The 27,905-nt window shown below is 49.6% G+C and overlaps 11 protein-coding genes across 11 annotated transcripts; 7 read left to right on the forward strand and 4 right to left on the reverse strand.

Moving 5' to 3' along the window:
• Positions 1-803: 803 nt before the first annotated feature.
• Positions 804-2,453, forward strand: N7518_008656 (carboxylesterase/lipase family protein; the record flags this gene model as incomplete). The annotated part of the gene is made up of 1 exon (XM_057189583.1): positions 804-2,453. The coding sequence occupies one exon, from the start codon at positions 804-806 to the stop codon at positions 2,451-2,453; it is 1,650 nt and encodes a 549-aa protein (XP_057041286.1).
• A 709-nt stretch (positions 2,454-3,162) lies between these two features.
• Positions 3,163-5,633, reverse strand: triA (uncharacterized protein; the record flags this gene model as incomplete). The annotated part of the gene is made up of 3 exons (XM_057189584.1): positions 3,163-3,336; positions 3,395-3,850; positions 3,924-5,633. 3 exons carry the CDS (start codon positions 5,631-5,633, stop codon positions 3,163-3,165), a joined length of 2,340 nt encoding a protein of 779 aa, XP_057041287.1.
• Positions 5,634-7,259: 1,626 nt separating this feature from the next.
• N7518_008658 (acyltransferase family protein) lies at positions 7,260-8,885 on the forward strand (the record flags this gene model as incomplete). The annotated part of the gene is made up of 1 exon (XM_057189585.1): positions 7,260-8,885. The coding sequence occupies one exon, from the start codon at positions 7,260-7,262 to the stop codon at positions 8,883-8,885; it is 1,626 nt and encodes a 541-aa protein (XP_057041288.1).
• A 791-nt stretch (positions 8,886-9,676) lies between these two features.
• N7518_008659 (uncharacterized protein) lies at positions 9,677-11,681 on the reverse strand (the record flags this gene model as incomplete). The annotated part of the gene is made up of 4 exons (XM_057189586.1): positions 9,677-10,101; positions 10,159-10,239; positions 10,295-10,898; positions 10,950-11,681. The coding sequence occupies 4 exons, from the start codon at positions 11,679-11,681 to the stop codon at positions 9,677-9,679; spliced, it is 1,842 nt and encodes a 613-aa protein (XP_057041289.1).
• Positions 11,682-12,142: 461 nt separating this feature from the next.
• On the forward strand, positions 12,143-13,351 carry N7518_008660 (putative pantetheine-phosphate adenylyltransferase; the record flags this gene model as incomplete). Its single annotated transcript, XM_057189587.1, has 1 exon — positions 12,143-13,351. The coding sequence occupies one exon, from the start codon at positions 12,143-12,145 to the stop codon at positions 13,349-13,351; it is 1,209 nt and encodes a 402-aa protein (XP_057041290.1).
• Positions 13,352-13,992: 641 nt separating this feature from the next.
• On the forward strand, positions 13,993-15,566 carry N7518_008661 (F-box domain protein; the record flags this gene model as incomplete). The annotated part of the gene is made up of 2 exons (XM_057189588.1): positions 13,993-14,356; positions 14,416-15,566. 2 exons carry the CDS (start codon positions 13,993-13,995, stop codon positions 15,564-15,566), a joined length of 1,515 nt encoding a protein of 504 aa, XP_057041291.1.
• A 274-nt stretch (positions 15,567-15,840) lies between these two features.
• Positions 15,841-17,412, reverse strand: N7518_008662 (histidine phosphatase family protein; the record flags this gene model as incomplete). The annotated part of the gene is made up of 1 exon (XM_057189589.1): positions 15,841-17,412. The coding sequence occupies one exon, from the start codon at positions 17,410-17,412 to the stop codon at positions 15,841-15,843; it is 1,572 nt and encodes a 523-aa protein (XP_057041292.1).
• Positions 17,413-18,276: 864 nt separating this feature from the next.
• Positions 18,277-19,567, reverse strand: N7518_008663 (TauD/TfdA dioxygenase family protein; the record flags this gene model as incomplete). The annotated part of the gene is made up of 4 exons (XM_057189590.1): positions 18,277-18,590; positions 18,649-18,989; positions 19,046-19,415; positions 19,483-19,567. The coding sequence occupies 4 exons, from the start codon at positions 19,565-19,567 to the stop codon at positions 18,277-18,279; spliced, it is 1,110 nt and encodes a 369-aa protein (XP_057041293.1).
• A 518-nt stretch (positions 19,568-20,085) lies between these two features.
• Positions 20,086-21,969, forward strand: N7518_008664 (uncharacterized protein; the record flags this gene model as incomplete). Its single annotated transcript, XM_057189591.1, has 7 exons — positions 20,086-20,251; positions 20,306-20,385; positions 20,443-20,921; positions 20,980-21,372; positions 21,424-21,529; positions 21,585-21,710; positions 21,763-21,969. The coding sequence occupies 7 exons, from the start codon at positions 20,086-20,088 to the stop codon at positions 21,967-21,969; spliced, it is 1,557 nt and encodes a 518-aa protein (XP_057041294.1).
• A 1,334-nt stretch (positions 21,970-23,303) lies between these two features.
• N7518_008665 (dihydrodipicolinate synthase family protein) lies at positions 23,304-24,653 on the forward strand (the record flags this gene model as incomplete). The annotated part of the gene is made up of 8 exons (XM_057189592.1): positions 23,304-23,370; positions 23,423-23,452; positions 23,505-23,566; positions 23,627-23,886; positions 23,936-24,040; positions 24,099-24,282; positions 24,338-24,448; positions 24,504-24,653. 8 exons carry the CDS (start codon positions 23,304-23,306, stop codon positions 24,651-24,653), a joined length of 969 nt encoding a protein of 322 aa, XP_057041295.1.
• An 862-nt stretch (positions 24,654-25,515) lies between these two features.
• On the forward strand, positions 25,516-27,634 carry N7518_008666 (Zn(II)2Cys6 transcription factor; the record flags this gene model as incomplete). The annotated part of the gene is made up of 2 exons (XM_057189593.1): positions 25,516-27,322; positions 27,375-27,634. 2 exons carry the CDS (start codon positions 25,516-25,518, stop codon positions 27,632-27,634), a joined length of 2,067 nt encoding a protein of 688 aa, XP_057041296.1.
• Between the last annotated feature and the right edge of the window lie 271 nt (positions 27,635-27,905).

Here is a 27,905-nt window from a genome sequence, read left to right on the forward strand (position 1 = left end):
ATATAGGTTCTTTGTAAGTACTTATGGTCAACACATTCTATCGCCATTGGCAAGACTCTGTCTTGCGGCTGATGTTATTTTAAGATGAACAGTAAGGGGCATTAAGCAGTCTTGAGGACATATTGAGATTCCGATGCAAGGACAGCATTAGCCCAGTGTCAGCATCTTTACAACAGTCTTACATGTGTGACGATATATTCCGACGACATGTGGAAAGTCTACTCATAGTAACTAGTTACATGTATGTACATATATAATGACTGTAGTTCATATTGATAGATATACGGAGTAGAAGTAGAGCAAATCCAAAAAAGAATACAAAAACAGTAACTTTCAGTAACTTTCAGTAATTTTCAATCGGGAAGAGGCTAGTCCTGATTAGGAAGGGATGTGCTCCACCTGCGGGTACCTGCGGGACCCCTTTACGGCGTTCTGCGGCGTTCCTGCCGGAGTTTTACGATCTCCCCGAAGAAGAACGCAACCCCGACGGAGATCTGCAATCTGCAACTCCACATTTATATCCGAGTCTCCTACCTAAGTTTGAAACGAGTGCTCACTAAAGACGCAGATTATACCCAAACTGTACATAATCATCACTATCCTTTTCGGATAAGGAAACATGGAGGGCAGATCGTTGCTCAGCGGCCGCGTATCATCATCTCCTAGGAGCATTTCCATGTCTCAATATATTAGGAAAGGTAACATTGCCTATGTAGCAATCGAGCTCACAATCTTTCTCTTCAGTCTTTAGTTTTTGTCTGTCGCTTTAGTTTATCTCATTCATTCATTCTTTTATACCTGCCATGAAGCTGCTTTCCACACTCGCTAGTGTCGCAGCCTGCGGCTCGTCCATCGCCTCTGCCCTAAGCCCCCCGGTTATCGACACTCACTACGGTACAATCCATGGCGGACTCTCACCCTTCCGTGGAGGTGATAAAGCCTTCGTTTACAAGGGCATTCCTTATGCACAGCCTCCTACAGGTGCAAACCGTTGGACAAAGGTTGCCGGTCCATCGAAATGGGGCACGCTGAATGCGACCGAATTCGGACCACAATGCGCGCAAACAATCAGCGATGCTGGCATCTTCTCCAGTGGCAAGACCACAACAAGTGAGGACTGTCTTTACCTCAATGTTTGGACTCCAGCCTACAAGAACCAGACCAATATGTCCGCCAAGAAGCTGCCGGTGCTTTTCTGGATTTATGGAGGCCGATTCACCGGTGGTTCCGGTGATGTCAAGACATACGATGGCACTGGCCTGGCACAAAAGGACATCATCGTTGTGACCTTAAATTACCGTTTAGGGCCATTTGGATACCTCGCCCACCCTGAACTTACTGCTGAATCAGGCCACAACAGTTCTGGCAACTATGGCATTCTGGATCAACAAGCGGCTCTGCACTGGGTCAACGAGAACATTCAACTCTTTGGTGGTGACCCAAATCAGATTACCGTTGGCGGGCAATCCGCTGGCTCTGCTAGTGCCCTCGATGCTATGTGGAGCCCGCTGGCCGAGGGCCTCGCCGAAGGTATCATATCAGAGAGTGGCGCGCGAGGAACACACGATCCTATGACTGGAACTGTTGCCACTAGCTATCGTACCAAGAAAGCCGCTGAAGAGCAGGGAGTCGCGTTCCTCAAGCAAATGAATGTGACATCTATTGCCGAGTTGCGGAATGTGTCTATGGAGGCTCTCCTTGAATATGACTCGCTCTCCGATACCATTTGGGAAGGGACTCCTTTCGCTAACCTCTCTGCCACATTCATGGAACCTCCTATGTGGCGGCCCAACATCGACGGTTATGTCTTCACGGATAACTACTCGGGAGCGTTGCGCAATAATTCTCATGCCGATATTCCCATTCTTACTGGAAGCAACAAGGACGAGTCCGGTGCCAGCCCAGACCTGTCTTACACTTCTTCCGACTACCACGATCTCTACAGCAATCTCTTTGACGACCTTTCAGACGATTTCTTCGCCTTGTATCCCGGCGAAAATAGCACCCAGGCGTCGGAAAGCGCTAAAGAGTTCTACCGTGATCTCAGCCGCGTCGGCACCTGGCGTTGGGCCGTCGACTGGGCTGCAGGTGGCGCCAAGAGTAACGTGTACACTTACTACTTCACTCACGCTCCTGCGGAAAACCGCGATGAGGGTGCCTACCACGGCTCCGAGCTCTGGTACACCTTCAATAACATTCCCTACGCTTCGTACTCCAATGTTACATGGAACAGCGAGGACTATGCTGTCGAGAACAAGATGGCCAACTACTGGGCGAATTTCATCCGCACTGGAAACCCTAATGGGAATGGGTTGCCGCAGTTTAAGCCAAGCACCAAGACCTCTGCGAAGACCATGTGGCTGGGCGATTCGTGGGGAATGGGTCCCCTGACCATGAATAGCAAGCGCATTCAATTCTTGCAGAAATGGACTGCCCGTCTGCCGGCTTGGTGATTTCAAATTTTGGATATTTCTATTCATGAGCAGTATGGCTGAAAGCCTACATTCATTCATTTTGATATTTTTCATATGTCTTAATGACTCATCATGTACGGAGTAACTAACTATATAGAGTCACCTACCTGTTTGCTATTATTCCTTATTCCGAGCGACTAGCTTACGAAATAGTCAGGTATCTAACTAGTTAGTTGAGTAATTTTACTCATCTGGTAGTGATCAAAAAGCTTCCTAAGTATTTACCTTTATATTTGAAGTCCTTACATAAATCAAGTATCTCCTATTGGGCTGATGGGCTTCAATGTTGGCGACCCGCAGACTGAGGATACTACCTTAGCTGTAGACGGCATCTTTGAGTATCTAAAAGATTTATTGCTAGCATATGTGAAGCATATATACAGTGATGCTGTCTTCGAGGTTCTCAAATCGGTCGTTAAGCACTATGGGATGGGTATTAGTTTCTTTTATAGAACATCTACACAGGATATATTTTGTCAAACCGAGGCGAACCAGATGATGAATTGGGACATTCCCTTGTCTAGGTAACGATGTCGCTCTAGAAACAACATAGAACCCATGCATGATGTCTATTGCAATGCGTACTTTTTACCATAAAACCAAAAACCATATCTGCAGTTAACCACAAACTAAACCCCAGTAAAGCCTGAATCAGAAAAAAATACATAGTACAAAGCGGTAAAGACCATCATGGCGGCACCGCTCGAGCCAGCAGACGAATATTATCCACAAAGCCCTTGACAAGATCCTCGTACTGGTTCTTGGGATCGCCCGACATAGCAAGCTTGCCCTGACGACGAATTTCATCAGCCGAGACCTCAACTTCAAGCTCGTGCTCGAACTCATTCTTGCCCGGTTGTTGCTGCAATATGGTCAGCAGACTGCTTCGAGGGTGACACAGAACAGTTGGATAAACTTACATCGGATTTGGCTACCTGAGTCAAGTCCACCTGGTACGCCAAGTGACGGTAGCTCATGCGATCCTTGATGCGATCCCCTCGTGCGCCTTTTACGACCGCTGCATCTATCACTGGGAGATTGCTGACATCGCCTGTGTATTCCATTTCCAGATTGACACTGACGCGCCAGTCCACAGTCGTCCGTGGACTGCAGACGTCCATGTCGGCAACTCGACATTTGACGATTTTCGCGAGAATTTCACCTGTTCGTTCATCGGTTGTCACCCGGACTTTCGGTTTGTGCCTCGGGTTCAAATTTTGACGGATCACCGGGGGCAAATCAGCTGCTTGAATCTCATAGAAGGTGTCACGTTCTTTCTTGTGCACGTATGCAAGTGGGATTCGTGTCGAGTTAGGCTGGGGCATTGCCGCTTTCACAGCCTCATTCAGAAAATTATTCATAGCTCTGTGTTGTTCCTGTGGATCATGGTAAGTAAACTTCATCGGGGTCGAGGCATCCTCGCTATAGGACATCGGGGAATCAACTTACCACAGTCATGTTGCTCTCAAAGGATGTCCGAATTCGTGCATTCTCTCGATTGAGGACACTCTCGGTTAAAATTGGCAGGTGAATCCGCTCTCTGCTGTCTAAGTCGATAATATGGCCCAATTTCGCCTCAATTTCGATGATAGTTCCTTGACCGGCAGCAACAGAGCCTACTGGGCCGGTGTTGACATCATTTCTCATGACCACATGTTGAAACAAGAAATCACAAAGGGTTTTTGTAATCTCCTCGTGTGGAATGAAGCCAGTAATGGACGGCTCCCAAGGGCCCAGCGAGCCTACCACCTGCGAATTCGGCGAACGAAGTGAGGGAGCGGGCGGAGCTGGGGAAGCTTGGACGCGAGGCATACTTGTGTTTGGTGAAGCAATAGGAAGTGCTCGTGTGACCCGCGCGGCGGGTGTGACTGCCTTTGTCGAGGAAGACCGTCTGCGAACAGCCACGGAGGGATCCTGCTGGCTCTTTCGCGCATGTTTCGGAATTGGGGGACGGGGATTGGGAATAATCGGGCGTCTGGTTGTGTTGCGGGGCGTCAGCCGAGCATAGATCGGAGGCTCGTTGTACCTCCTTCTTTTTTGTTTGGGCTGTTGTGTATCGACGCGTGGTTCGTGGTCGATTTCCATGTCCACGGCATGGGCGCCTCCGTGAACGGAGGGTGAACTGTTCATTTGACTGCCCGGTGCCAATGGGGAGGTTAGGAAATCTGATCCTGCCACGGTGGACTTTTGTGCAGTAGGACTCTCAACCAGCATTCGGTCTTCGGAAGAGCGAACTTGACCAGCGGTCGCTGACTCTGAGGCCGTGACGATGCTATTGTGACGGGATATGGATTGGGGACTGGCGCTCTCGGTTGGCTCTTGCTTTGAGCCGCCTGAAGGGAGGCGAGTCGGCTCAGGCGGTTGAGAATTGTGTGGAGAGAGCTGTCGCTGAGTCACAGGTGATTGCGTTGGAACTTGATCTCGTATCGGGGCCTCCCGTGTGGGCCTCGGGCTGGATAGGGGATTGCCGGGGGAATTGTGTCCGGAGGACGGCGGGCGGGCAGTTGACGGAGATTGACGGGCGGCAAAGGCAGCAGGAGGACCCAAGGGGGTGCCGGTAACAGATCGGTGTGCGGTGGGAGAGAAGTGCTGCGATGGAAGAGGTTGCGATGCAACAGGAGGGCTGCGGAAAGATTCGATTGGAGCTCGGGGTGTTGTCATCACCGATTGGAGTGATTGAGAACGCTGTTGAGAACGCTGCTGGGCAAAATAAGACGGTTGTTCTGGGTGTTGTGGTCCTGCACTCATCGGCTGTGGTGTGTATGGCGAAACCAGAGGACCACCACCGGGGTGTTGGGGATGCGACCAGTATGCCGGCGCGCCAAATGGATCACGCGTGCCGGGACCATACGGTGTCGAAACGTGTGGAGGTGTCTGACTCCGCTGAGACCTCACCGCTGTATTAATCACAGGGGCCGAGCTGAATTGTTGGTATGGCGATTGAACGGATGCGTAAGGTGAGCTTCGCTCTGGGGAAGCGTGCTGCGGGTGTTGCAACGGAGGAGGCTGAGGCGGACGTGTAGAATATTCTGAGTAAGAAGCAGCCTTCCTCGGGCGCTTTTGGGGGGTTTGATCGGATATGGGAGAACTGGCCGAGTTGCTTGGGGGTGGAGGATTGGAGGCGCCGCCGTCGGTGTTCATGATCGTGCGCAAATCCATCGTGACTGCACCCACTTCGGGACCACTTCGACCACGCGAGCACTTTTATCAAGAAATGCACGCGACAGACGATCGCGACATTCAGATTGTATCGCAAGATGTCGGGAAGAAGAAAGAAGGCGGCGGGACAATAAGCGTGGATGGACAAAGAGGAAGGGAGAAGTTCTTGAATTGCGGAATCGCGCGAATCAGGGAGCTGAGAGGATCGTCGCCGCTTTAGGGAACCTGCGACATCAAGGTCCAATGGTCTATGCTGTGCGCCAATTTGTATCGATCACAGAGATGCCTAAGTTCTACGTTGGAAGCTTGGGAGCTCGAAAATGTTCAGCGAAGCTCCCGTGGAAAACGGAGCTCTTGGGAAGTATATGATGCATTCGGAGAGCTTAGTCAAGCGATCTATGGAAAATGTCCATTCTCCTTTGATAATCACATAATTCATACAAGTGTCTAACAGTCTTTGACGTGATATATATCTTTCAACGTCTTGAGTCTCCTCTGATGGTAAAAAGGCCACGGTTGTGATCTCAAGATGTCTTGGCGTAGACACCTGAGGCAGCTCAGCAGACGCTAAACTGTTTTGGGAACTATACACTATGTCAACCTTAACAAATGGTACAAGGCCCCTTTGGAGGACAGATCACTAATAGAAGACCATGATGTCTGTTCGTGGGGGTCTACGGGAGATTTGGCTCGTGTGGTGTATGATATCAAGAAGCTGCCCAAGCTCGCTGGAGACGGGAGGAGGAGACGAGCCCAAACCATTTGACGATTCTGATTCTGATTCTGCTTCTGAGTTTGGTAATGATGGTACAGGCTCAGTGCATGCCAGATCTGAGAATGTTAGATCGAACGTTGAATCCGGGGTGCTGGTTCTATATTGAATTGTAGATATTGGTTCTCTGTTGGCTATTCAGATGATGTTGATGTTGACGAGTAAACGGTCTAGTTACTTTTCTGTGGACTCGAATACTGAAAAATTGATAATCTATATTGTACTATTAATTCAGGAAGTCACATAGGAACCGTCAGCAATTCAACGAAGAGAAGTAGGATATGTAGGATTATTGACTACCCTGCTGCATGATACTGACGCGTCAGACGTCTCCGGGATATATCCATAGACATGTATGCAGATCAAAATTCACATACAATTGAATCTCGAACTATAGCCTCACTCATATGATCACTCATATGAGAATACTCCGTACCAAGTGCTTTTATATCGAACCTCGTTCTGAACGCGGCTTAACGAAAACGGCAATCGATCGGCCCCTCTCTGCCTTGTCTTTACTTTGATCTCCTTGACTTTTTGACTTTGACTCTTCAACTCTTCAACTCTCTTAGACTATCCTTGAATTCCATCTCCCTCATATTTCGCCATTTTCAGTGGTGGTGAACCAGCAGGCCTTCCGCTGACGTATTTGCCTGAATTCGCCGACCTCAGCCCGCATCACCGGCTTTATCGCATCTGGCTGGACGCGCGAACTGCCCAGTTCCCCTTTGCCGAATCCCTCAATACCCTATACCGGCCTAAATGCTTTCATTTGCCTTTTGGTGTGTGTATTGAGGGTTTAGCCCCACCGGAAATGCCCAATTGCGACCGACCGACCTGCAAAACATAACAATATGGCATCCGACCTCGAAAATCGGGCCACCACTTCGGCCTCCGACATCCCTTTGAAAGATCTCGAATCTGCCTCCTCGGAACCTGACTCCACGATCACACCCCGCGGGAATGGCTTGTCACAGTTTCACCCCTCAAACATCCTTGCGCATCCCGAGGTGTCGCAAGAAGACTGGCTGGCATATTCTGAAGACACATGGCACAGGTTGACACTTGCGCTCACGCCAAGTTTCCTACAACACTGGGTGGACAGCTCAGGCAGCTCGCCACCCCAGCCTACGAAGCTCCACTCCATCGCAGCTCTAGACGGGCTGCGTGGCTGGGCCTGTCTGCTGGTCTTCAACTTCCATTTCCTTTTCACATACACATGGAAGGTCGCGATAGGATGGGGATTTGGCGGGGAAAACTTTGGGATGCACCAGTTGCCCTTTTTCCATATGCTGATCTCTGGTCACATCATGGTGGCCATCTTCTTTGTCCTCTCTGGCTACGTTTTGTCATACAAGCCGCTGAAAACCATTCGGAGCAGGTCCTTCGATCAAACTTTCACCGTGCTCGCATCAGGAACCTTCCGCCGAGCATTTCGTCTATATATCCCCGCAATTTCTGGAATTCTTTGCGTCTTTGTGGCGGTTCGCCTCGGGCTGTATAATTACTCCCATAAGGTCATCAAGGAAGGACACACAATCCTCGGCACTAACGAGCAACATCCACGCGTGTATAAATCCTTCTCGAAACAAAGCGATGACTTGTGGGTCACATTGGCGACCTTGATGAACCCATTTGACTATGCGCTTTACTACAATTATTACAATCCGCACCTTTGGACGATTCCTCTCGAATTCCGCTCCTCGCTTATCCTATTTGTCGTCATCATGGGGACATCACGCTTGGTGGCACCTGTGCGCATGACAGTAGTCTCTGGTTTGACTTGGTTCTGCATGCGTTATGGTCGCTGGGAACTCGTTTTATTTCTCTTCGGCATGCTGATGGCGGAAGTGGATCTTATCAACGGAACCTGGGAGCCATCCGCACGGCTGGCGGTAGAAGATGACAAAACAACTATTCGCTTCAGTCCCGGTAGCAAAGTCGCCATCAGGGTCTCTCGCCGCGGGCTATGGATCTCGCTTTTCGTCGTCGGTCTCTATTTCGGCTCATGTCCCAACATTGGTTTCAAATGGACACCTTTCTACGGCTGGCTGTGGCACGTCACCCCCAAGACTTATCCAGAGCCGCATCGCTTCGCCCAGACTATCGGGGCCGTTCTCATCGTCTTCTCTATCAACCATTCCCCTGACATCCAGAAACTATTCACGAATCCCTTCTCTCAATACCTAGGAAATATCTCCTTTGCCTTCTACGTCGTCCACGGCCCCGTCCTCCATTGTCTAGGCTACTCCATCATGCCCAACATCTGGAATATTACTGGCAAAGAGACCAACTTCCAATACTGCCTCGGCTTCCTCATTGGCTGGCTGATCTGCCTCCCTGTCTCCATCTGGCTAGGCGATGTGTTCTGGCGTGCCGTGGACATCCCCAGCGTCAAGTTTGCGCGCTCACTCGAAGATCGTCTCATTTCCAAGGGTCCAACACTCGGTCGCCCAACCCTGGCTACCCACGCAGAGTGAAACTGTTCCTTAGCATGCACCTGTTCATATAAACTGTCATTGTTTAGTGGTTGCTTTCTCCGTCTTGGTACACCTGTAGTGCATATGATACCTGCTCGCTGGGCGAGCTGTCTTGGTTATTTTACTGCATTGGACCGTTGGTCCATCCACCCCCTGTTGCTTAGACTCGTGACAGAACCAAGACTCACGTTACGCTATGCTACTGTTTCAACATGCTACTGTTTCAACTGGAAATGAAAGTAGATGTTCATACACGCAGTGAAATGAAGAATTCACAGAGCCCCAAGCTATGCGCTTTTTATTTGAGCAGTCAAATCCTCACGGCGGAATTGACCCCTATCATAAATCATAGTTGTCCTAATAGGGCTATGAGCTCGGGGGAGTATGATCACAACGATTTACGTAGAATAGGTGTCCCAAGGCCGTTCTCAACCAATAGCAAATGGTCCATATCCAATGTATAGTTCATTCATTCATTCACTCGTACCAAGCAAGTCAGAAGTATGGCCAATCAATAGACCAAGAATAGCCCATGAAGATCACCAGGTTCTCACTCGACCTATGCAAAAAACGTACCGGGTCAGACGGAGAAGCCGACCGGTACTAGCGAAGCACACAAACAGAGCGAAGCAAAACAGGGGATGCTGTGCGCACGCGAAGTAATAGATCGCGGCAAACAGAAACAAATATCAGAGAGATCGGACCATCTAATGCAAGAGCCATAGTTGTCGGAAAGCGCCAAGGATGAAAACAGACGACATATGGAAATCAAGACCTCTTTTGATGATAGCTCATAACGCGACTCCTGTTAGTCCTCGTCCGCCGCACACTCCCAGCCATTCCCGTGGCTGGCCGGTGTGGTTGGGCCCGCCTTGTGGGGACCAGCTGATGTTGGACACTTCGTATTCGCTCTGCCAGACGCCAGCGGGGCCGCGCTCCGAGGTTGTGGAAGGCGGCGCTCCTGGGGTGGCGGAGGGAGGGGAGGCGACCGGTGCAGCATTGTGTTGATTGATGAGGTCCCAGAGGAGAACCATGCTATCGTCGCCACCGGATGCGAGGATACCGCGACGGCTTGGAGACCACTCTACGCAGTTCAAGGCAGCTGAATGGCCCTTCAGTTCCAATAGGGCTTGGCCTGGTTGTCGGACATCGAGAACACGGACAACACTGGAGTCCTGTGAGAATGTCGCCAGGAGATGGGCATCATGGGGAGATGCTGGGGGATTGTGTTAGCTTGTGATTATATGCCATGTTGCGGTCATGTCGTCCATACCTGCGATTCTCAACAAAGGCGGAGGGTAGAGGCCGGTCTGCGATTGACCAGGGGGGCTGGAGCTCCCGGGGCTCATCACTGCTGAAGATATTGTCAATATTCAGAGCACGTAATCATAACCTGGCAGACTACTTACGCTTCTCGCTCTTATCCGTCGGCTCGTAAATGATTGTGCTATGCTCAAGGCTCCGTAGATCAAACATTCGCACGCTGCCATCAGCGCCACAGCTTACAAAAACATCGACGCTGTTGGCGCAGAAGCGAACGTCATACACCTCCTTGTCGTGAGCAATCAGTTGCGTCTTCGCTGTCAATGTGGGAATATCCCAAATGGTGCAGGTTGTGTCAATACTCGACGTAATGATCAGACTTGGAGAAATTGTATTCCAGTCAAGAGAGGTGATGGGAGCAGTGTGCTCGGGGGATTTAGAGTTAGACAGCAAAGCCAGCGGGGAAAGCTTGGAGGTGGCAGGGTCTCGCTGGTTCACGGTACGAGTGATCGAGTTCGAGCTTTGGAGAGGCTGGGAATTCGGTAGTGACCATAAGCGAAGGTGGTCTCCTGACGTGGCCAGCAAATCAGTCGATTGCTTCTGAGATGAGGGTGGCTCCCAGAGGATGCGGGTAACCGGGTAAGAATGTGTCGCCTCGGCCGTTTTCACATAATCCAGTTTTATCTCTCCGGCAGCCGCATCTGGGGTGTCAGGATCTGGTTGCGTCCAGTGTGTATCGAGGATTTGAATCTGTTAACTGTTTAGCGCGGACATACTCATGTATAGGGTGAATGCACATACATAGTTGTGACTGTCCTCTAAATAGCTTCCCATGGCTAGCTTTCCACCAAAGCCTGAATTGCCCGTGATGGGCCATTTGCACCAATCCACTGCGTATATAGGCCATGGTGCCACATAATTGCTGTTGGTCGGCACCTGATTGTCTCCGTTATTGTAAGACATCGATGACATCCCGGGGTTCATAAGTGCCTCGCTCAACATGTGTTCACCGGATGGCCTGATATCGGCCAGACCAAGGGGAGAGTACTTGGAGCCTTGAGGAGTGTGAGGGGGAAATGCCCCAGGTGAAGAGGGATACTTCGAGCCATCGGGCGCAGTGTGTTGCTTATACATGGATTGGTCGAATCCGGCCGGGCTAGATCGTGAATGTCCGTGTGAATTAATCATGCTCGCTCGGTGGTTGGTTTGCGACGATGACTGCTGCATGGTAGGGACGACCGATGGAGCGGTATTTATTGATACTACAGCCGGGCGGTTCTGATTCCCTGGTTGCAAGGCTCCGGGGAGGGCACTGCTGCTGGTATTCCCGTCGCCGCCGTATTGGGAGCTCTGTTGTACGTTAATCGAGGGAAGCCGGGCACCCGCGTCCGACGTGGCGGGATAGTCGTGCGAGGAGGATTGGCGGGACAAGTTTGGATTGATTGGCCCGGTTGACGGAATGTGAAGCTCCTCCGGCTGGCGACTGAACACAGCTGACCGCCGGTGGGCGTCGTAGGAAGCGGGATTTGACATGATGCGGTCTATGCTGAAGAGCAAGAGCGCTGTCTATGCAGGGGATGGTGTGGATCGTAGTTGGAGGATGAGCTCCACTGTTTCTCGATCGAGATCAGTGAAGGAGGTTAGGGGATGCACCAAATCGGTGATATAGCGGGGCTTCGAGGGAGCTCCAACCAGACGACCGTGTCAGCCAGATATCATTCCAGCTTGTCAGGTCACTTGGCTCTCAATGGCATCCTCATCTCGATCGGAGAGTTGTAGGAGGACAGAGGGCGGTGTCATCCATCCCACGAGAACAGCTGACTCAGCCGGTACCCCAGCCCTCCTGGAGCCTGCGATGGGGATCACTTATTGAGGGCTGTGGTTCTTTTTGGTTCTGTGATTTCTGTGATTTCTCGCTTCTTGTTGATTTTTCATTTCTTGGACTTGAATGTTAACCCCAGTGCTCGTTGCTGTAGTCATATATTTTTCACACCATGGCTTCCGACCATACCAATTCACCCTCGGCTTTACTACTACTTCCCCCGCCTCCAGCCTTTTCTTTTGCCGAAGTCAAAGATGCCTTCCAGCCGTCTTTAGTGGAGGTCTACACTAAACTCTCAAATGCATTGATTGGATCCAATCGTACAGCTGTGATCGATATTGCTCTGGCCATTCCAGATCTTCTTTCCCCGAACTGCCAACCTCGGGCCAAAGTGTTTGCACAACTCCAACACTACCTGAGCAGCGTCTATACGCTGGTTGGTGCTGTCTGTGCAACACAAAACATTGAATTGGACTCTCCAGGTGGCATTGATACCCGGGTGGTATTTATCGATGCAAGCGAGAACACCTCGGCCATCCAGGCCGATAGCTCTCGCTTTGGGCCCATTCTGGACGTCCAATCACTAGCAAATTCGGGGCGCCGTTGGAATTATGTTTTCTATCTATCCAACACTCTCGGCCAAACTTTGGCTAATTCCTTCACCAACAGTGTTGGCAGCCAGGATCGGGACATCACGGCGGCAAGCATGCAAGCCATCACAAGCAAGCCTGACTGGGCGATATCTGACCGTTTGTTAATTCCCGACAACCAACATCCATCTACTCCACACTATTCCGTGGTCGTTGGTGGCACATTTGATCACCTTCATGTTGGTCACAAGCTTCTCCTCACAGCAGTTGCATTGGCCCTGGAACCGCTGGACCGGGAGCAGAAGGGTCGCTTAACCATCGGAGTGACCGGGGATGCACTGCTGGTAAATAAAAAGTATGCCGAATTTCTCGAGAGTTGGGAGGAGCGTTGGCAGAGTACTGCAGCTTTCCTGACGGCCATCATGGATTTCTCGCCTGAAAAGGAATCACCGCAGATTGAACGTGCTTTTGCGCCAGGTCCCAATGGCAAGACTGTCCTCGTAAGGATCCAACCCAACCTAGCGTTTGAATTTGTGGAAATCTCTGATCCATTTGGACCCACGATTACCGAGGAGAACCTTGGGGCAATTGTTGTCTCGAAGGAGACACACTCGGGAGGGGCAGCCGTCAACGAAGAGCGGGTGAAGAAGGGATGGAAAAGCCTTGCCGTGTTCGAGGTGGACGTACTCCAGTCTGGGGAGGCAGCCACGGCCACTGATGGCGATGGCTTCGAGTCCAAAATCAGCAGCACGGATATCAGACGGCGCCGAGCCCATCTTGCGAAGGTCTGATAGGCGCATACACACGGCACGTAATTATACGGAAGATTCGGTCGCTAGTAGATAATCCCCTGGACACATGAACATACATTAGTTCGTCTTGATTTCGGCCATTAACCTCCAATCATTCTTGGTAGACACATAATTCGCACGCATGGCCCATCACTCTGCATGATGTGATGACTTCCCGGCGGGGTCTACATTGGCCCCCTCCCCGACACTACGCGCTCTTGGTGAAAAGCCTTTCCTGCAGGTTCGCTGGCTGGCCGCAGAGTCAATCAATCATGTGATTCCTGTGTGGCAGCGTCACCAATGAAATCAAGCGGATCGGGTCAGAAAGCCCGGCTTGTCAGTGCAGAGGGCGCCAAACCAGGCCCTTGATGATCGTCCCCGGTCGCGAAATCAATCGTTAGGGCGAGAGCTCTCGCCATGCACGGTGAGATAAGTCAACTATCCTACTAGTATCTGCAGGAGAACAGCGACGAGTCGAGTATTAGCTATGTGTTTTATTTTTATTCTTATTTGTCGTTTCCCCTCCTCTTCCCAAGTCCCTCCGTGACTCGCCTCTCCGGTCTTGGGGATAGCTTAAGAAGCGCCGACTTTCCCTCAATTCCTCCATCTTTCCATGTTGCTGCCACTCAAACAAGCAGGCGATGCTTCGGCTGCACGCGCCGATCATGACTCCATGTCACATCTATGATCTCGCTGACGAGCTAATGAGCGAGATCTTGTCCTTTCTTCTCGAACCCGGACCTCGAGCCCTAAGCGGCAGACCCCATGGAAATGGACATACTCCCGGGTCTAGTGACCATGAATATAACGAAGTGTCCGATCTTGATCACTTTCGACTCGTCTGCAAGCGCTTCATGCGAATCGGCACCCCTTACAAGTTCAATCGATTTACTCTACGCTTCTCTGATCACGGCTTCCGGCGATTAGATGAGCTGGTAGACATGCAGCTGGCCTACTATGTGAAGACCATCACGTACATGGTGCGGCCCTTTTATCAAGGAAGCGGTATCGGCTCTTCAATCTCTCATCCACAAGCGAGCAAATTGACTAAGAGCAGAATACAGGATGGGTCCAGACACTGCAGACTTTGGGGTTAGAGAATCCCGAAATATCCCAACTACACAGCCGCCGACTGCGTGAACAAACCAATCTGACTGAAACCAACAATGACCGAAACCGCCTCCGCCGTGCAATTGCGGCGTTCTCGGCCTTAGAGGAAATAAAGCTCCTAAGGCTCCAAGACGAAGCGGACGAATACCTAATCGACTTCATACGCGACCGCTCACTAGGAGCCGGCACCAGCACCGCAACAGATATCCGCTTCGACTGGGAAACCGCCTGCTCGCGCGCAGTCACAAACCTCAGCATTGCCCTCCTCGACTCAAAATGCAGCTCCATCCGCTTCACAGGGCCCCAGATCAGCCCGGAGGCAACCCTCCAGCTCCTCCGCGCCCCGTCAACAATCCTCGCCGCCATGGCCGGACGCCTCACAAGCCTCGATATAACCTTCCACTCGACAACCGACATCACCGCAACCATGGCCGACCTCTCAGGTGTCTTCCACCGCTTCTTCGTCGCAGCCAAGAACCTAATCGCCATTCATATCGGCTTTCTCAGCAAGGCACCACTAGATCTCGACCTCGAGCTACTCTTCCACCATATCCGCTGGAAAACCCTCCGCAAACTCAGCATCCAAGGCTGGCGCCTGAGCGCAGACGAGATCATCGCACTAGCACGTCGCCATAGGTCGCAGCTACGCGATTTCCGCCTCCTCGGCATTTACCTCCGGCCTGGTGGCTTGTGGCGCGATGTGCTGGCTGTCCTGCGCGAGGAAATGGAGCGGCTGGAGCGGCTGGTTCTGAAGGATATTGATTACGCCGCACACTTTGATTCAGTTGCTGTCTCAAACGGTGTCGAGGTTCATGATTACCATATTGGTCCTGTGCCATCTTCTCTTAGTGTTGCGGCTGGCACCTCGTCGGATCCTCAGTCGCCGATTACTACCCCGATGGCGCGTGATGGCCTCCCTGCTTTGGTGGGGGAGAGGCGGTTGCCATTGAGGACTTCAATTGAGAGACTGCGTGCTTTGTCCAGTGAGGATCTAGGGGATGACGGTGTGCATGTCTTGTGTGAACAGATGCCTCTGTGGGAAGCCTGGGTTCTTTCTGCTCCGCATGAGGTTAACGGGAATGGTCGTTCACATTGGGGTAGGTAAGGAGATATGCAGAGAGATGCTTAAAACGTACTGGTTACTATTTGGGATGCTTCTTGGGGTTGGAGGGCTGTTTGAATTACTTTTTTGACGAATTGCATGCGTTAGAGCCTCAATTATATATTTGGGTACAATCTTATTGTTTCCAAGACACAGATCTTGTGGTAACGTGTATGGCATTAACACTGGCCAAAATAAGGATATGTATGTAAGGATGCTACTTTTAGGGTATCGTTAAACACATGTTAAAGGAGAACTAACGCCGCACTAATGATTTTCAAGTCCCCTGTTCGTAGCACTGGGGCCAATCACCTCCGTATTGTGCAAAGGTAAGCCCATTCACGAAATCACCACGGCGGCAACGGCCAAGTTTATCCACCGGGCAGCCATGCAGCGGAACAACACGGTCATTAACGAGGACTCGCACAAGCGGCTCCGGGTCCTGACATTGCATCATCTCGATATAAGCGCGGGCACCGAAAGGCACCGTCCAGGCGGATGAAAATCCGTCCGTTTGGTCAGGGGGCTGGAGGTGAGTGAGAGGAAGTGGAGCAGTACCGTTGTACAGTCCCAAAGCAAAGAAGAACGGAATCATTCCGTTGTCATGCGTGAAGTCTGCGTACATGGTGTAGTTTAGGGGGAATGTTGCAGCACCGGGGGCATCGAGCGTATGGTTTGTGCTTGTGTTGTCCACCACTGGGGTGCGAGTGAGTCTGGCGATGAGTTCGTTTACGAAACCGACACCTTGGGTTGGGCCTAGCGGATTGCCTGCGCCGAAACCGTAGTACTTGCCTAGTGACTGGAGGTAGTCGTAATGGTTCCATTCGGCTTGGGTGAATAGGCCGCAAAATGGAGATAGCTTGGCTCCATCGTCACTCTGGGACACGGTCTCGAAAGGACAAACGTCCATCAGACTGACCACATCGATGTTTTCGAGTTTAATGCCAGGGAGATCAGCCTCGAGACGGGCTCGGATGGGAGGCACAAAGATTGCCATGTATTTTTCTGTGACCTCGTCCCCCAGTTTAGTGTCTTCGAACCTAGGACAGATTTCGCTGTGGTTCAGAGTGTTGTTAGTCCCAGGCTCTTCTGAGATTATGACATTAGTCTTCGGGCTTAATTGCCGGTGGTTGGCATTTTTGTCATGAGACTTTGCCTTCTGGAAGCCCTTGATAAAGCTCACTCCTGAAGCCACAACCCGCTCCGAGTCAGATGAGCGAATGAAGGGCACAGCTTCCTTGGCCAGCATCGCGTAGCGCTCGTAGAACCTGGCTCCCGAGTTCACCATCTGCTTCACTCCAAAGGGTACCAAATCATCAGCGCCCATGACGTATTTGTACGAGCGGAGGAATTTCGTGTTGCCCTTGTAGGCAGTCGCGTTCGCTTGGATATTTTCAATGAGCTCGGCATATACCTTGCTCTTTTTCGCCGATGGGAATCGAGCACCATGACGGGAGATCACTTGAGCAAAGGTAATTTGACAACCATGGGGTACCTCGTTTGAGATGGCCGATTCGTCCGAAAGAGAAAAATAGGGGGAATACTGGCCCCACTTGTGGGAGAGCTCGGAGTTGTATTGATAACCGCCGTCGACAGTATTGCAGGCAGATCTCTTCAACTTGTCAAGGGGAGAGGTCAGAGGTAGGTCACGTTGGCCTGTGGCATGTGAAGGGGGGTTGCAATGGGCTCCCTTCACGAAGTATACGACCAGGGCGAAAGTGCCCAGCAGGAACATGAGGATCAATGCAGTCCATTTTCGGGAGCGTTGTCGGCCTCCCTGCTTCCAGCCTTGATATTGCCTCTCTCCAAGCAGGCCCTCCTCCTCATGGTATTCAGAGAACACTGCCATTACATTAGCTGAGTATGAGTAGATGATATCATAACCAGGCAAGTACGTGAAACCTGCAAGGATATAGAATGCGAGGAAGGGGGGACATCAATCCATTTTTAAATATCGACCTAACTCCAAAGGATTTGGGTTAGCGCTTGTGGACGTTGTGGACGTTGTGGACGTGGGTGTTTTGATCGCATTCATTGGTCGCTCTTGCGTGACGCTGAAACACGTACCCTAGCGGTGACGGGATACTTATCAGTACTTCCGTCTACGATGTTTTAGTATGTATTTCTATGTCACTAGAGGTACCTAGTTTTTACACTAAGAATTTGACATGTGCTGATCATCCCCAGCTCCACCGCCTCCATTTCATCCGGCAGAACATAAGAAAAGTGTCAGAGCTTGCATATCTTCGTCCCTATCAGATGAGATTTCATTCCCGATACTCATTTAGTGCCCAGATGGTTTAAAAGGCATAGGCATTGGAGAGAAAAAAATAAGTCCGACCAAAAATTTCTCGAAAAACAGAAATTACAAATAATCTTAGTACATTTTGTATGGCATGCCCATACAAAAGGTACTTATTTACTCCGTACTCATGAGAGTAATTAGTTATTGCTCATCCTAGAATAAGTGTAGAGATAGGAAGAACATAGCAGTGCCTATTTTGTGATATCATTATAGATGAAATACTCCAATTAAGCACTGGCGTTATAATTGATAAGAGAAAGACAAGTCCGACCTTGATTGCATTGCCGATGTATATTCCCCCCCCGGCTTCGGAACGGACCGAGTTTTTCCAGTTCTATGCGCAGACCTTATTTACAGCTCAGCCTATCTCTTTCAGATTGCCAAATCATGCAGAATTGAATACTGTAATCAACACAGGCTTAATTGCACCCGAGCCTCATCTTTTGAGCATTCTCCATCATCCTCTTCAACCTTTGCTGGAATTGGTTTGTTCGCGAGAGGAGTCAATCGGAATCCATGTCTGCGGTCTCCAACGGGGTAGTCGAGTGTCTGCGAGTGATTGGTGACTCGCTGATCCCATACAAGAACAGTGCCAGCTTCATAGCGGATCCGACAAGAGAAGTCTTGTCGCTTGGCGATGTGGTCGAAAAGGAATTTGAGAATACAGTCGGACTCTTCCTGGTCAAATCCGACGATTTTCTTCGTGTAGACCGGGTTGACATCTAGTGGCACTCATTATTAGAGATGATATTATCGCGTAAAAGTTCGGATAAAACTTACAAAGAGCCTTCTGCTTCGTAACGGGATGAACCAGCACAACGGGGTGTTCAGCTCGGAGGACGCCGCGTCGCATAACAGCTTGTTGGCCATGCTTCATTTCTTGAGTGACACCATCGTTGTTGGTGTGAACGGCAACAAGGCCTTCAAGGCGCTTTCGGAAACGAGGCGAGAGACTGCTGTATGCTCTCACACTAGAGCTCACGAGCGTGTCTCCTCCCGCAGTGGTTGGTGACTCGAGCATCGCAATGAAAGTGGTTCCAGGGGGCTGTTGCTCAGGACTCTGGTCTGTGTGCCATTGGACTGGGCTTCGACCAGCCCAGGATTGACGGACTCGGAGATCACTGGCTGTAGTGTCAGCTGTAGTGAACTTTATTTCACACTGAGAGGTTATATTTACTCTTTGTGGTCATAGATAATCATATGCTCCTCTGATCCCGCAGCAGGATGAGGCGCCCAACCATGAATATGCAGAGGACCAAAATGGCTCACAATCTTCTTTTGCGCCTCGAAGCCGATATTCACGAAATCCTGATCGCGGAATACCAAGGCACCCCTCTGCGCAGCGAGGAGAGCTAGCTCATCCAAGCCAGCACTGTCAAGTTGAGAGAGTTGGACTCCGTGAATTTCAGTTCCCACATGCGGCGAAAGCTCCCAAATTTTGGTGGCATTTTTCAGAAGATTGGGAAACTTGGGATCGGCACGATGGCCAGGATCAAAGTGCTCGAAAGAACCGATGTCTTCTACCTTCTCGAGAGGATCATAGAATGCTGTGAAAGAAATAGAGTTTAGCCCTCATCCACGGGCTTATTCAATATCGTTACCATATAGACTTACGCATGTAGTCAGGATACAGCGGGTCGCCATTTTCGTTCTTCTCTCGAGTGATCGTTCCCGGTGTGAGAACGGTGGTGCTGGACATTGTGCTTGTTGACTTTGTTGACTTCAAACAATCGGTACGCGACTTGTTTCAACAGCTCAGCTTAGTTGGGTCTATATAGCTGCTCTCAGTTGCTGTTGAAAATAAAATTACATGCATCTACTTCGCCTTCCAACATCTAATTATCACGCTGATACGGTTGGCCTCTCGGCGAAGCTTCCGAGGTGCGATAAAGCTGCACGGCGCCCTTATCAGCGGTATCGTCCCAGCGCGGCCAAGGAGAGGCCAAGGAGAGGCCAAGGAGAGACCAAGGACAGGCCTATCAATTGGAAATCTTATTCACTTTGCTATAGCGACAGTGTGCTTCAAATGGTGTAGCTCTGATAGGATGAACCCCGCGATCTTTGTGCTACCAAATCCAGCCAACTACTCGCAATCCGAGAGATACCAAGCTCTAGACAGAGATAAACCAGCAAATGCCAAAATACCTTTTAAGACCGCTCTTCATCAGGATATTTTTTTCAAACATTGGGGCGAAAACAACACTCTGACATCTCACCATGGAGAAATCGACCGACTTTTCGCCGCCATCTTCCCTGACCGATACAGAGCGGAAGGGCGAGGTCGTGACCGTGACAGATGGAAACTCGGCGCTGGAATACGAGCGCTTTCTTCACCTGGACAATGTGTTCAACGGACCCGCAAAGAAGAAGCTCATCAGGAAGTGTAAGACTTTTTGAAATGATGAAACAGTCCAGACGCTCACTTGCTTGACTTCAGTGGATGCACGCCTACTTCCAACACTGAGTTTTCTATACTTGATGTGCTCACTCGACAAGTCCAACGCGGGCAATGCAAAGGTATGCATTACCTTCAATGTCCATGATACATTCAGATCTAATTACTTTCGCGACTAGCTGTTCGGCCTTCTAGAGGACATCGGCATGACCGGTACACAGTACAATCTAGCCTTGATGTACTTCTTCTTCACCTATGGCCTCTTCGAACCGGTATCAAACATCATGCTTCGGAGAGTAGGTCCTAAGGTATGGTTCCCGTTCATTGTATGTGCATGGGGACTCATCACAACTCTCACCTCGCAAGCGCACTCCTATGGCAGCTTTATCGTTATTCGTCTCATGCTAGGAATCACCGAGGCTGGACTTTATCCAGGAGCTTACTTCATTCTATCCATGTGGTACACGCCCAAGGAGATCGGTACGCGCATGGCTATTTTCTACGGTGCGAATACAACCGCCGGTGCCTTTGGCGGTGTTATTGCCTACGGTGTCGGATACCTGGATGGGCATCACGGTTGGAGAGCTTGGAGGTGGCTATTCCTTATTGAAGGGTGCATCACCATCTTTGCCGGCCTTGCTTGCCTGGTTTGCTTGCCGTGAGATCTCCGAATAATATTTTGCTTTCAAGTAAACAAGCTAACTGACCATGAACAGCGCGTTTCCTCATCAATATCGAGCTGGAAAAGGTACCAAATGGCTCACTGACGAGGAACTTGAATATGCTTCTCTTCGCGTCAAGTATGCTAACGGCCCGGTGACTTCCACTTATGAATTCCGCTGGAGTGATGTGATTTCAGCCGCAAAAGACCGGAAAACTTACTTCATGATGATGCTGTTTTGGTGGGGTGGCTCCGTGCCTACATACTCCCTGTCTTACACTCTGCCCACAATGGTCAAAAACTTGGGATATACTGCAGTGAGAGCCCAGGTTATGACCACGCCTCCTTACATTTTTGCCACGTGTGTTTGTGTTGCTGTTGGGTACATCAGCGATCTAAAGCAGTGGCGGTACTTCTGTATCATGGGCGCATACTCTCTTGGCCTGATGTAAGTTGATCTTCAAAAAGGTGGAAGCTCGAGCTAAACAGAACGATCTAGTGGTATTATCATCCTGTGGATTACCGTGCACCATCCTTCCATTCCGGGTGTGAGCTACTTTGCAATCTTCTTGGCTGCGGCTGGATACTCGGCGCAAGCTCCAATCGTCAGTGCTATCCTTCTAACTACGGCATTGGAATCTTGGCTGACAATTTGAACAGGTTGGCGCATGGACAAGCTCCAACATCACCAATCCATCCAAGCGGGCCGCTGCCATCGGTCTTCTGATGCTGTTCGGCAGTGTGGGCGGTGGTAGTATTGGATCTAATATTTACATCTCTAGCGAGGTCAGTTGGCCGAAGAAACCTCGAATTCCAGGATTTGGCTAACATCTCGAAGGCACCTGTCTATCCTCTAGGGTTTGGATTCTCCGTTGGCGCGACTGTACTCGGAGCCATGATTCCTGCTACTGTGCACTGGTTTTTGATGCGCAAGGAAAACAAGCGACGAGATGGTTTGGATGTTGATGAAATTGAGCGGACCTATACTCCCGAACAGCTGGGAGAAATGGGCGAAGATAGCCCGTTGTTCCGATTCGTACTTTAGGGGGAGTGGATAATAGATTTTGGGAACAAGTATTTTGCTTTTTGTTCGGCTTCATGTTGAATGTTCCCGAGATACTATCACTGAAAGATGAACATAATCGGAAATTGGAAGAGTTACATAGACTGATCCTGGCAACAAAGACCAGCGAATGAATAGAATATATTGATACAAAAACCTTTAAGGCTACTTTCCACTATTCTATCTACACACCCGTTGAAATTACCTCGAGTAAGACGCTACTTAGCCAGCATTTTCGCTGACTACAACCTTCTACGTCAGATCTGTGGGATTTACCCATCTCCACCGAGGGGTCTTAACTCAATTTCATATATAGTAGAGCTCCCCGAGGGTTATTAACTGCCTCTAACTAACTAACAAGCACACTATTAATTAGCAAATTTAGGGAGTTGCATGATAGTTATAGAAGATATCGGAGTTCTACAATACAAAATATGCTTTCGATACAACATGCTCGGGACTAAGATTAATTAGAGAATATTAGGTAGATCTCTATACTACCGGAAAAGTGGGCGAATCTACAGATACAAACCGAATAGACTATTGTAGCAAGCCAAAAATTCTGGCCAAGAAGCGCCTTACCCAAGGTAGTTTAAACGGCGTGTAGATAGGGTGTGCGTGCATAGCATGGGGAGAGATAAGGGCTGAAGAAAAGAATTAAACATGTAATTATTCACTATCCTCTTTTGCCGCTTCGGCCAGCCCTTCTGTGTGTCACTAGCAGCCTATGTTACTAAAAGCTTGGGGCAAGCGATGCCACATGATAGGCGATATCACGGCAAGATACGCTCAGAAATGAGGTCTCAGATTACAAGGAGAGCATATCCACGGGCGATGGTCCCCGCATAGATAACGCTATCGATAAAGTGCGCGCCGCCTGCAGGGCCTCGGGAGAACCGTGGAGGCACGAGTGATGGTCCCGAGATCCCCACAGACATACAAGCATCATGGATGTGTCTACAGGAATCTATGGATCTATGTGTGTACATAGATAACGCTAACGATAAGCTGCACGCCCTACAGCCCCGGCTTTGGAGGCGATTCTTCAAGAAACGGTGATCCACGGCCCACGGGTCCCCGCATACACCCGTGGCCTCGTGGGCATGGAGATAACGCTATCGATAAGGTTGCGCGCCCTGCAGCTCTGCCGCGCCTAAGATCTCGCCCAACCTTGGAAGTCCTATCTTGGCTGCATCTTTATCGGCTGGATTCCGATGTCAAATCAAAAGAGAATCCGCAGAAGAGAGCTAACAAAACTTTACACTTGACCATCCGCTTCTCGACTAATACTTTGCCACAAACAATAACAACCCAAGATGCGGCCTTTACCTACAGGAATCTATACGCCTTTGCCGTGCTTCTTCGGTGATGATGAGGAGATTGGTTAGACTGATCAGGTAGACTGGTTTGAGAGCTTGGCTAATTCGGAATCCAGATTTCAAGGCCTTCCAAAGCCATGTGAAATGTACAGTCATGAAACTCCACAAAACTACAACATTCACTAACCAGTTTGAAAGTCATTGCAAGTGCCGGAACCATTCCAGTCATATCTGGGTCCATGGGAGAGGCAATTCATCTGGTAACAGACATCCGTTAAGGCAAAAAAAGTCTACAGTGCTAACAGAGTATTTATCTTTAGAGCCACGAAGAGAAGAAGCAGCTCATCCGGTCCGCTCGCGTTGCCCTTGACGAGATCAACCTGACGGGTGTTCCGATCGTTGCGGGTGCTGGCGGAGCTAGTACTCGCGAGTCTATTCAGCTCTGCAAAGATGCGGCCGATGCTGGCGCAGATTATGTGATGGTTATCCCACCAGGATACTATGCCGGAGCTCTTTTGGCGGACACCACCTCGATCAAAAATTTCTTCGTGGATATCGCAGAGGCATCACCGTTGCCAGTGTATGTATTACCCCGGTCTTCAAACAAGCATGTTGCTAACAATTTGTAGCATCATATACAACTTCCCCGCTGTTTCGGGTGGTATTGATATGGACAGTGACTTGATTGTGCAGATCATCAAGTCGTCTGCCAATATCAGCGGTGTGAAACTGACGTGTGTTTTTACCATTTTACATCTTCCATAAATTATTCCCGCTAACGTAGCCCGGCAGATGCGCTAATGTTGGCAAGTTGACTCGAATCATGGCCCAGGTCTCCAGCCTCGATTTCCAAAAGGACTTCCCTCGATCATCATCTACCCCCTTTCGGGCAATCGATGGCTTTATCGACTTCTTGCTGCCATCCATCTCGGTTGGATCAGCGGGTGCGATCAGCGGTCTACCTAATATAGCACCGGTGAGAAGCCCTAATAATACGACAAAGAAATAAGAAGCGACTGACAAGCGACCAGAAATCATGCGTGAAACTGTGGGATCTCTGTCAAGACAGCGGGTCCAGCAAAGAGGCAACTGAGTTGCAGAACCTGATTGCCCTCGCGGACGGAGTAGCATTGAAGATTGGAGTAAGTGAAGCACCCGGGAGTTTTTCCGAATCTTATGCTCATGTCATCACTGCAGATTGCCGGGATGAAGAAATTGTTGCATCGACAATTCGGATATGGTGATAAACCCCGGTTGCCACTATTGCCGATGGACGACAAAGTGGCGGATACAATTCTATCGAGTCCGTATCTGAAAGCACTATTGGATCTGGAGGCCACGCTTTGAGGAGATAAGACACCGTGTTTTACTGCTAGGCGATCACGAAAGCCTCGGTATCGGCTTAGGGCCCAGAGGGCCATCCATGGATGACCGGGTGTTGGTAGGCCCCGCCGAATGGCGAATTGGAGAATTAGGTTTTTTTTGTATAGAAACTCCATACAAAAGGTACATAAACACACAAAAAAATGACATTTAAAAAGATAGAGATCTAATTAAAGTCTGGTCCAGTCGATCTGCCTCTATATTATATAGAAGGAATACCTTAAAAACCACCTCATATAAATAGTAAGTACTTCGTACAGGTTTAACTATTCTCTTACTTCAAGCATGCTAATACTAAGTAATTAACACTTCATACACTATAAATATCTTCCTACCTTCTCCATAATTAGTTCGAGGGTTATGGAAATTAAGGGTATGACTATTTTGTGTTTATGTATCTTTTGTATGTAGTTTCCATACAAAAGATACCTAATTCTCCAATTTGCTATCCGGTGACCCTTGCTTGCCACAAGAAAATTAATTTCTCCGCAATCCGAAGTCCTAGTGACATACAGCGGACGAAACCGGCCATCAGGGACTTAACTCTCACTAGTGAATATCCGCTGACCGCTTTTACCACCGCCTTTTGAAGGCATATATATAACTATGTCTTAGTTATGTGAGGGTGCATGACTAAGTTTTTGTCCGGCAATATTATCCAATGAGGGTTTAATACTCAGTGGCCCAAGTCGTCTGCCGTGCAGTGTGGAAACCGTCCCCGCTTGACCATGATAAGCACGCGTCTGTGCTGAAGATAAGGCTCCGTTTCTCTCAACGTTCCGGAGGTCCTTCTTCCTCTCTGATATTCTCTAAGATTGCTTTCATAATGGAGTACTCAGTTTCTACTCCTATCCTGAATGGTCGCCTGTACAAATCTCGGAAATGTCGGCCTTGCGATGCTTGTCGAAAGCGTAAAGTGGCCTGCGACATGCCCCATGGACCGCCGTGTCACCGATGCACCAACAGAGATCAAGAATGCACATTTGAGGAGGGTCCGGGGCCGCGGAAAAGGGCGAGATTATATGAGCAACTGGAAACATTCGAGACATGCGAACAACCCGACGGGTGGCTGCATCTCTTGACCGAGACCCGACCGAATGATGGGAAAGACGTTGAAGGTTTTACACCAGAAGAGACTCGGCAGGCAGAATCAATAAGTCCGCAAAGAAGTGATTCATCAGTCAGTCGAGATGGAACGGCGGCGGTCGGTTCTCGAGGCAGCATCTCATCCAGCCCGGAAATGTCTCCACCCAGTCGAGAACGACCGGCGTTCCGAGATTCGCCTTCTCAAGTGGATTCCCTTGAATTTATTCCAGGGGCGTTTAGCTTCTATATTGGCCCGACTGGGGTTTCCGATATTCATATTCTGAGCCACCAAGCCTACGATGGCCAGAATGTGTCGTTACCGAAAGTGAATGGCTTGAAGTATCGGATCATGGATAATGCACACCAAAAAGAGGGAAGGCCATTCGATCTCTCACACCCTACTGTCTTTGGGATCACAGATCACTCTCTTCTGGAGAAGGCAGAGCCAAAGCTAGATCCGCAACTCACGGACAATGCGTGGCCTCGTCTATGGGCTATGATGGATCCAACTGCAGCGTGGCATCTCATCAAACTATATTCTCGATATGTCGACCCATATTTTCCAATTTTGTCGAGCCACCAGATCCCATCATCACCGGGCGAGTTAGTTAGAATGCCCTTGGCATTATTGACAGCAATATGCGCCACTGCCCTTCCGTTTGTCATGTATGACGACAGTCTCTACACATTGTTGTTAAACCCACCATCCAGTGAGCAATTGTATCGTCTGTGCTGGCTTTGCTTATCGCAGGAACTCCACGCTCCTTCCCTCGCCACCCTTCAAGCCTGTCTTCTCCTTCAACAGCGACTTCCTACCAACATGTATCTTTCCGACACCGCGTTTGCATGGACGCTTTCGTCAACTTCTCTGGCAGTTGCACAGACTATTGGGCTTCACCGAGACCCAGAGTCATGGAAGTCCATTCCACCCTGGGAGAAAAGGCTTCGTCGTCGACTCTGGTGGGGACTCTACATCATGGAGAAATGGGTCGCTCTTGCGCGAGGAATGCCCAGTCACTTAGGTGATGATGATTACGATGTATCCCTGCTCCAGCAAGAAGACATTCAAGATACCTTGTCTGACTCGCCGGACACAAAGAGTCACATGTATCATCTTTCAACATTAACAACAATTCTGTGGGATATCCAGAGATCATTCTATTCGGTGAAGGCGATCGGAAAGACCTCTAATGATCTCCAATATTCCTTGGATCTTGCACGACCAATGCGTGTGAAGCTCAAGGATTGGCGTGAGAATTTGCCAAGTAACCTGAAACCAACGTCTAACGCAGCGAATTCCGGTGGGGACCTCGATGGAAACGGGTCCCTCTACCTCTCCTACATTGTTACCCACGTCGCCCTCCTACGCGCATTGCTACGGCCGTTGGATCGATGGCCGACAATAATCCAACGAAACAAAGAAGAGCCAGATGCGACATACGAAGGGGCTAAAGCGGTTGTCAAGGGAGCATTGTTATGTGTGAAGGAATTTGTCGAATTTGTCGAGAAGCTCACGGGAGCTCAGTGGAATTCGTTCTGGCATAGTTGTGAGTATACCGTATATCCTTACAAAAGTCTTTGGCCTAACCAATGAGATAGGGAGTCGACCCAATTTTGCTATTGCTGGTTCATTCATGGTGCATCTTTTACAAATCGTCACACCATCCAATCGAGCTGAAATTCCAGCCACATTCGAGCTTGCAAAGTATTCATTCGAAAAAGAATACGCTGAGCTCCAAAGCTGGATTCGGAGATGGCGCTGGGCAACACGTATTTCGGCAAATGGAGCAGCAGGTGTCAAGGGCCTAACGAATCTCGGATTTATCAAGGTGGAAACATTGATGGGCAATGTAACATAATGTATAAAATTTATAATTAAAACTGTTAAAGGAGCAGAGAGGAGAAGCATTGATTCTCTACGAACAAACAGGAAGCTAGCTAGATAATAACTTAATATCTTTCTCAACATACCCCTTCGAGCTGAAATCCTAGCCTGCAAAGTTGTATCCTATAAAATGCAGCCACCACTTGAGAGTATGCAGATTGATGAATCTGATAGAAAGTTGGGGGAATTGACAAAGATAAGGATAAAGAGGGCCGATAACCTGTTAAAGCAGAGAGAGGAGAGTA

The sequence above is a fragment of the Penicillium psychrosexuale genome, assembly GCF_028828465.1.
Source record: "Penicillium psychrosexuale strain IBT 29551 chromosome Unknown utg000004l, whole genome shotgun sequence".
Taxonomy (NCBI): domain Eukaryota; kingdom Fungi; phylum Ascomycota; class Eurotiomycetes; order Eurotiales; family Aspergillaceae; genus Penicillium; species Penicillium psychrosexuale.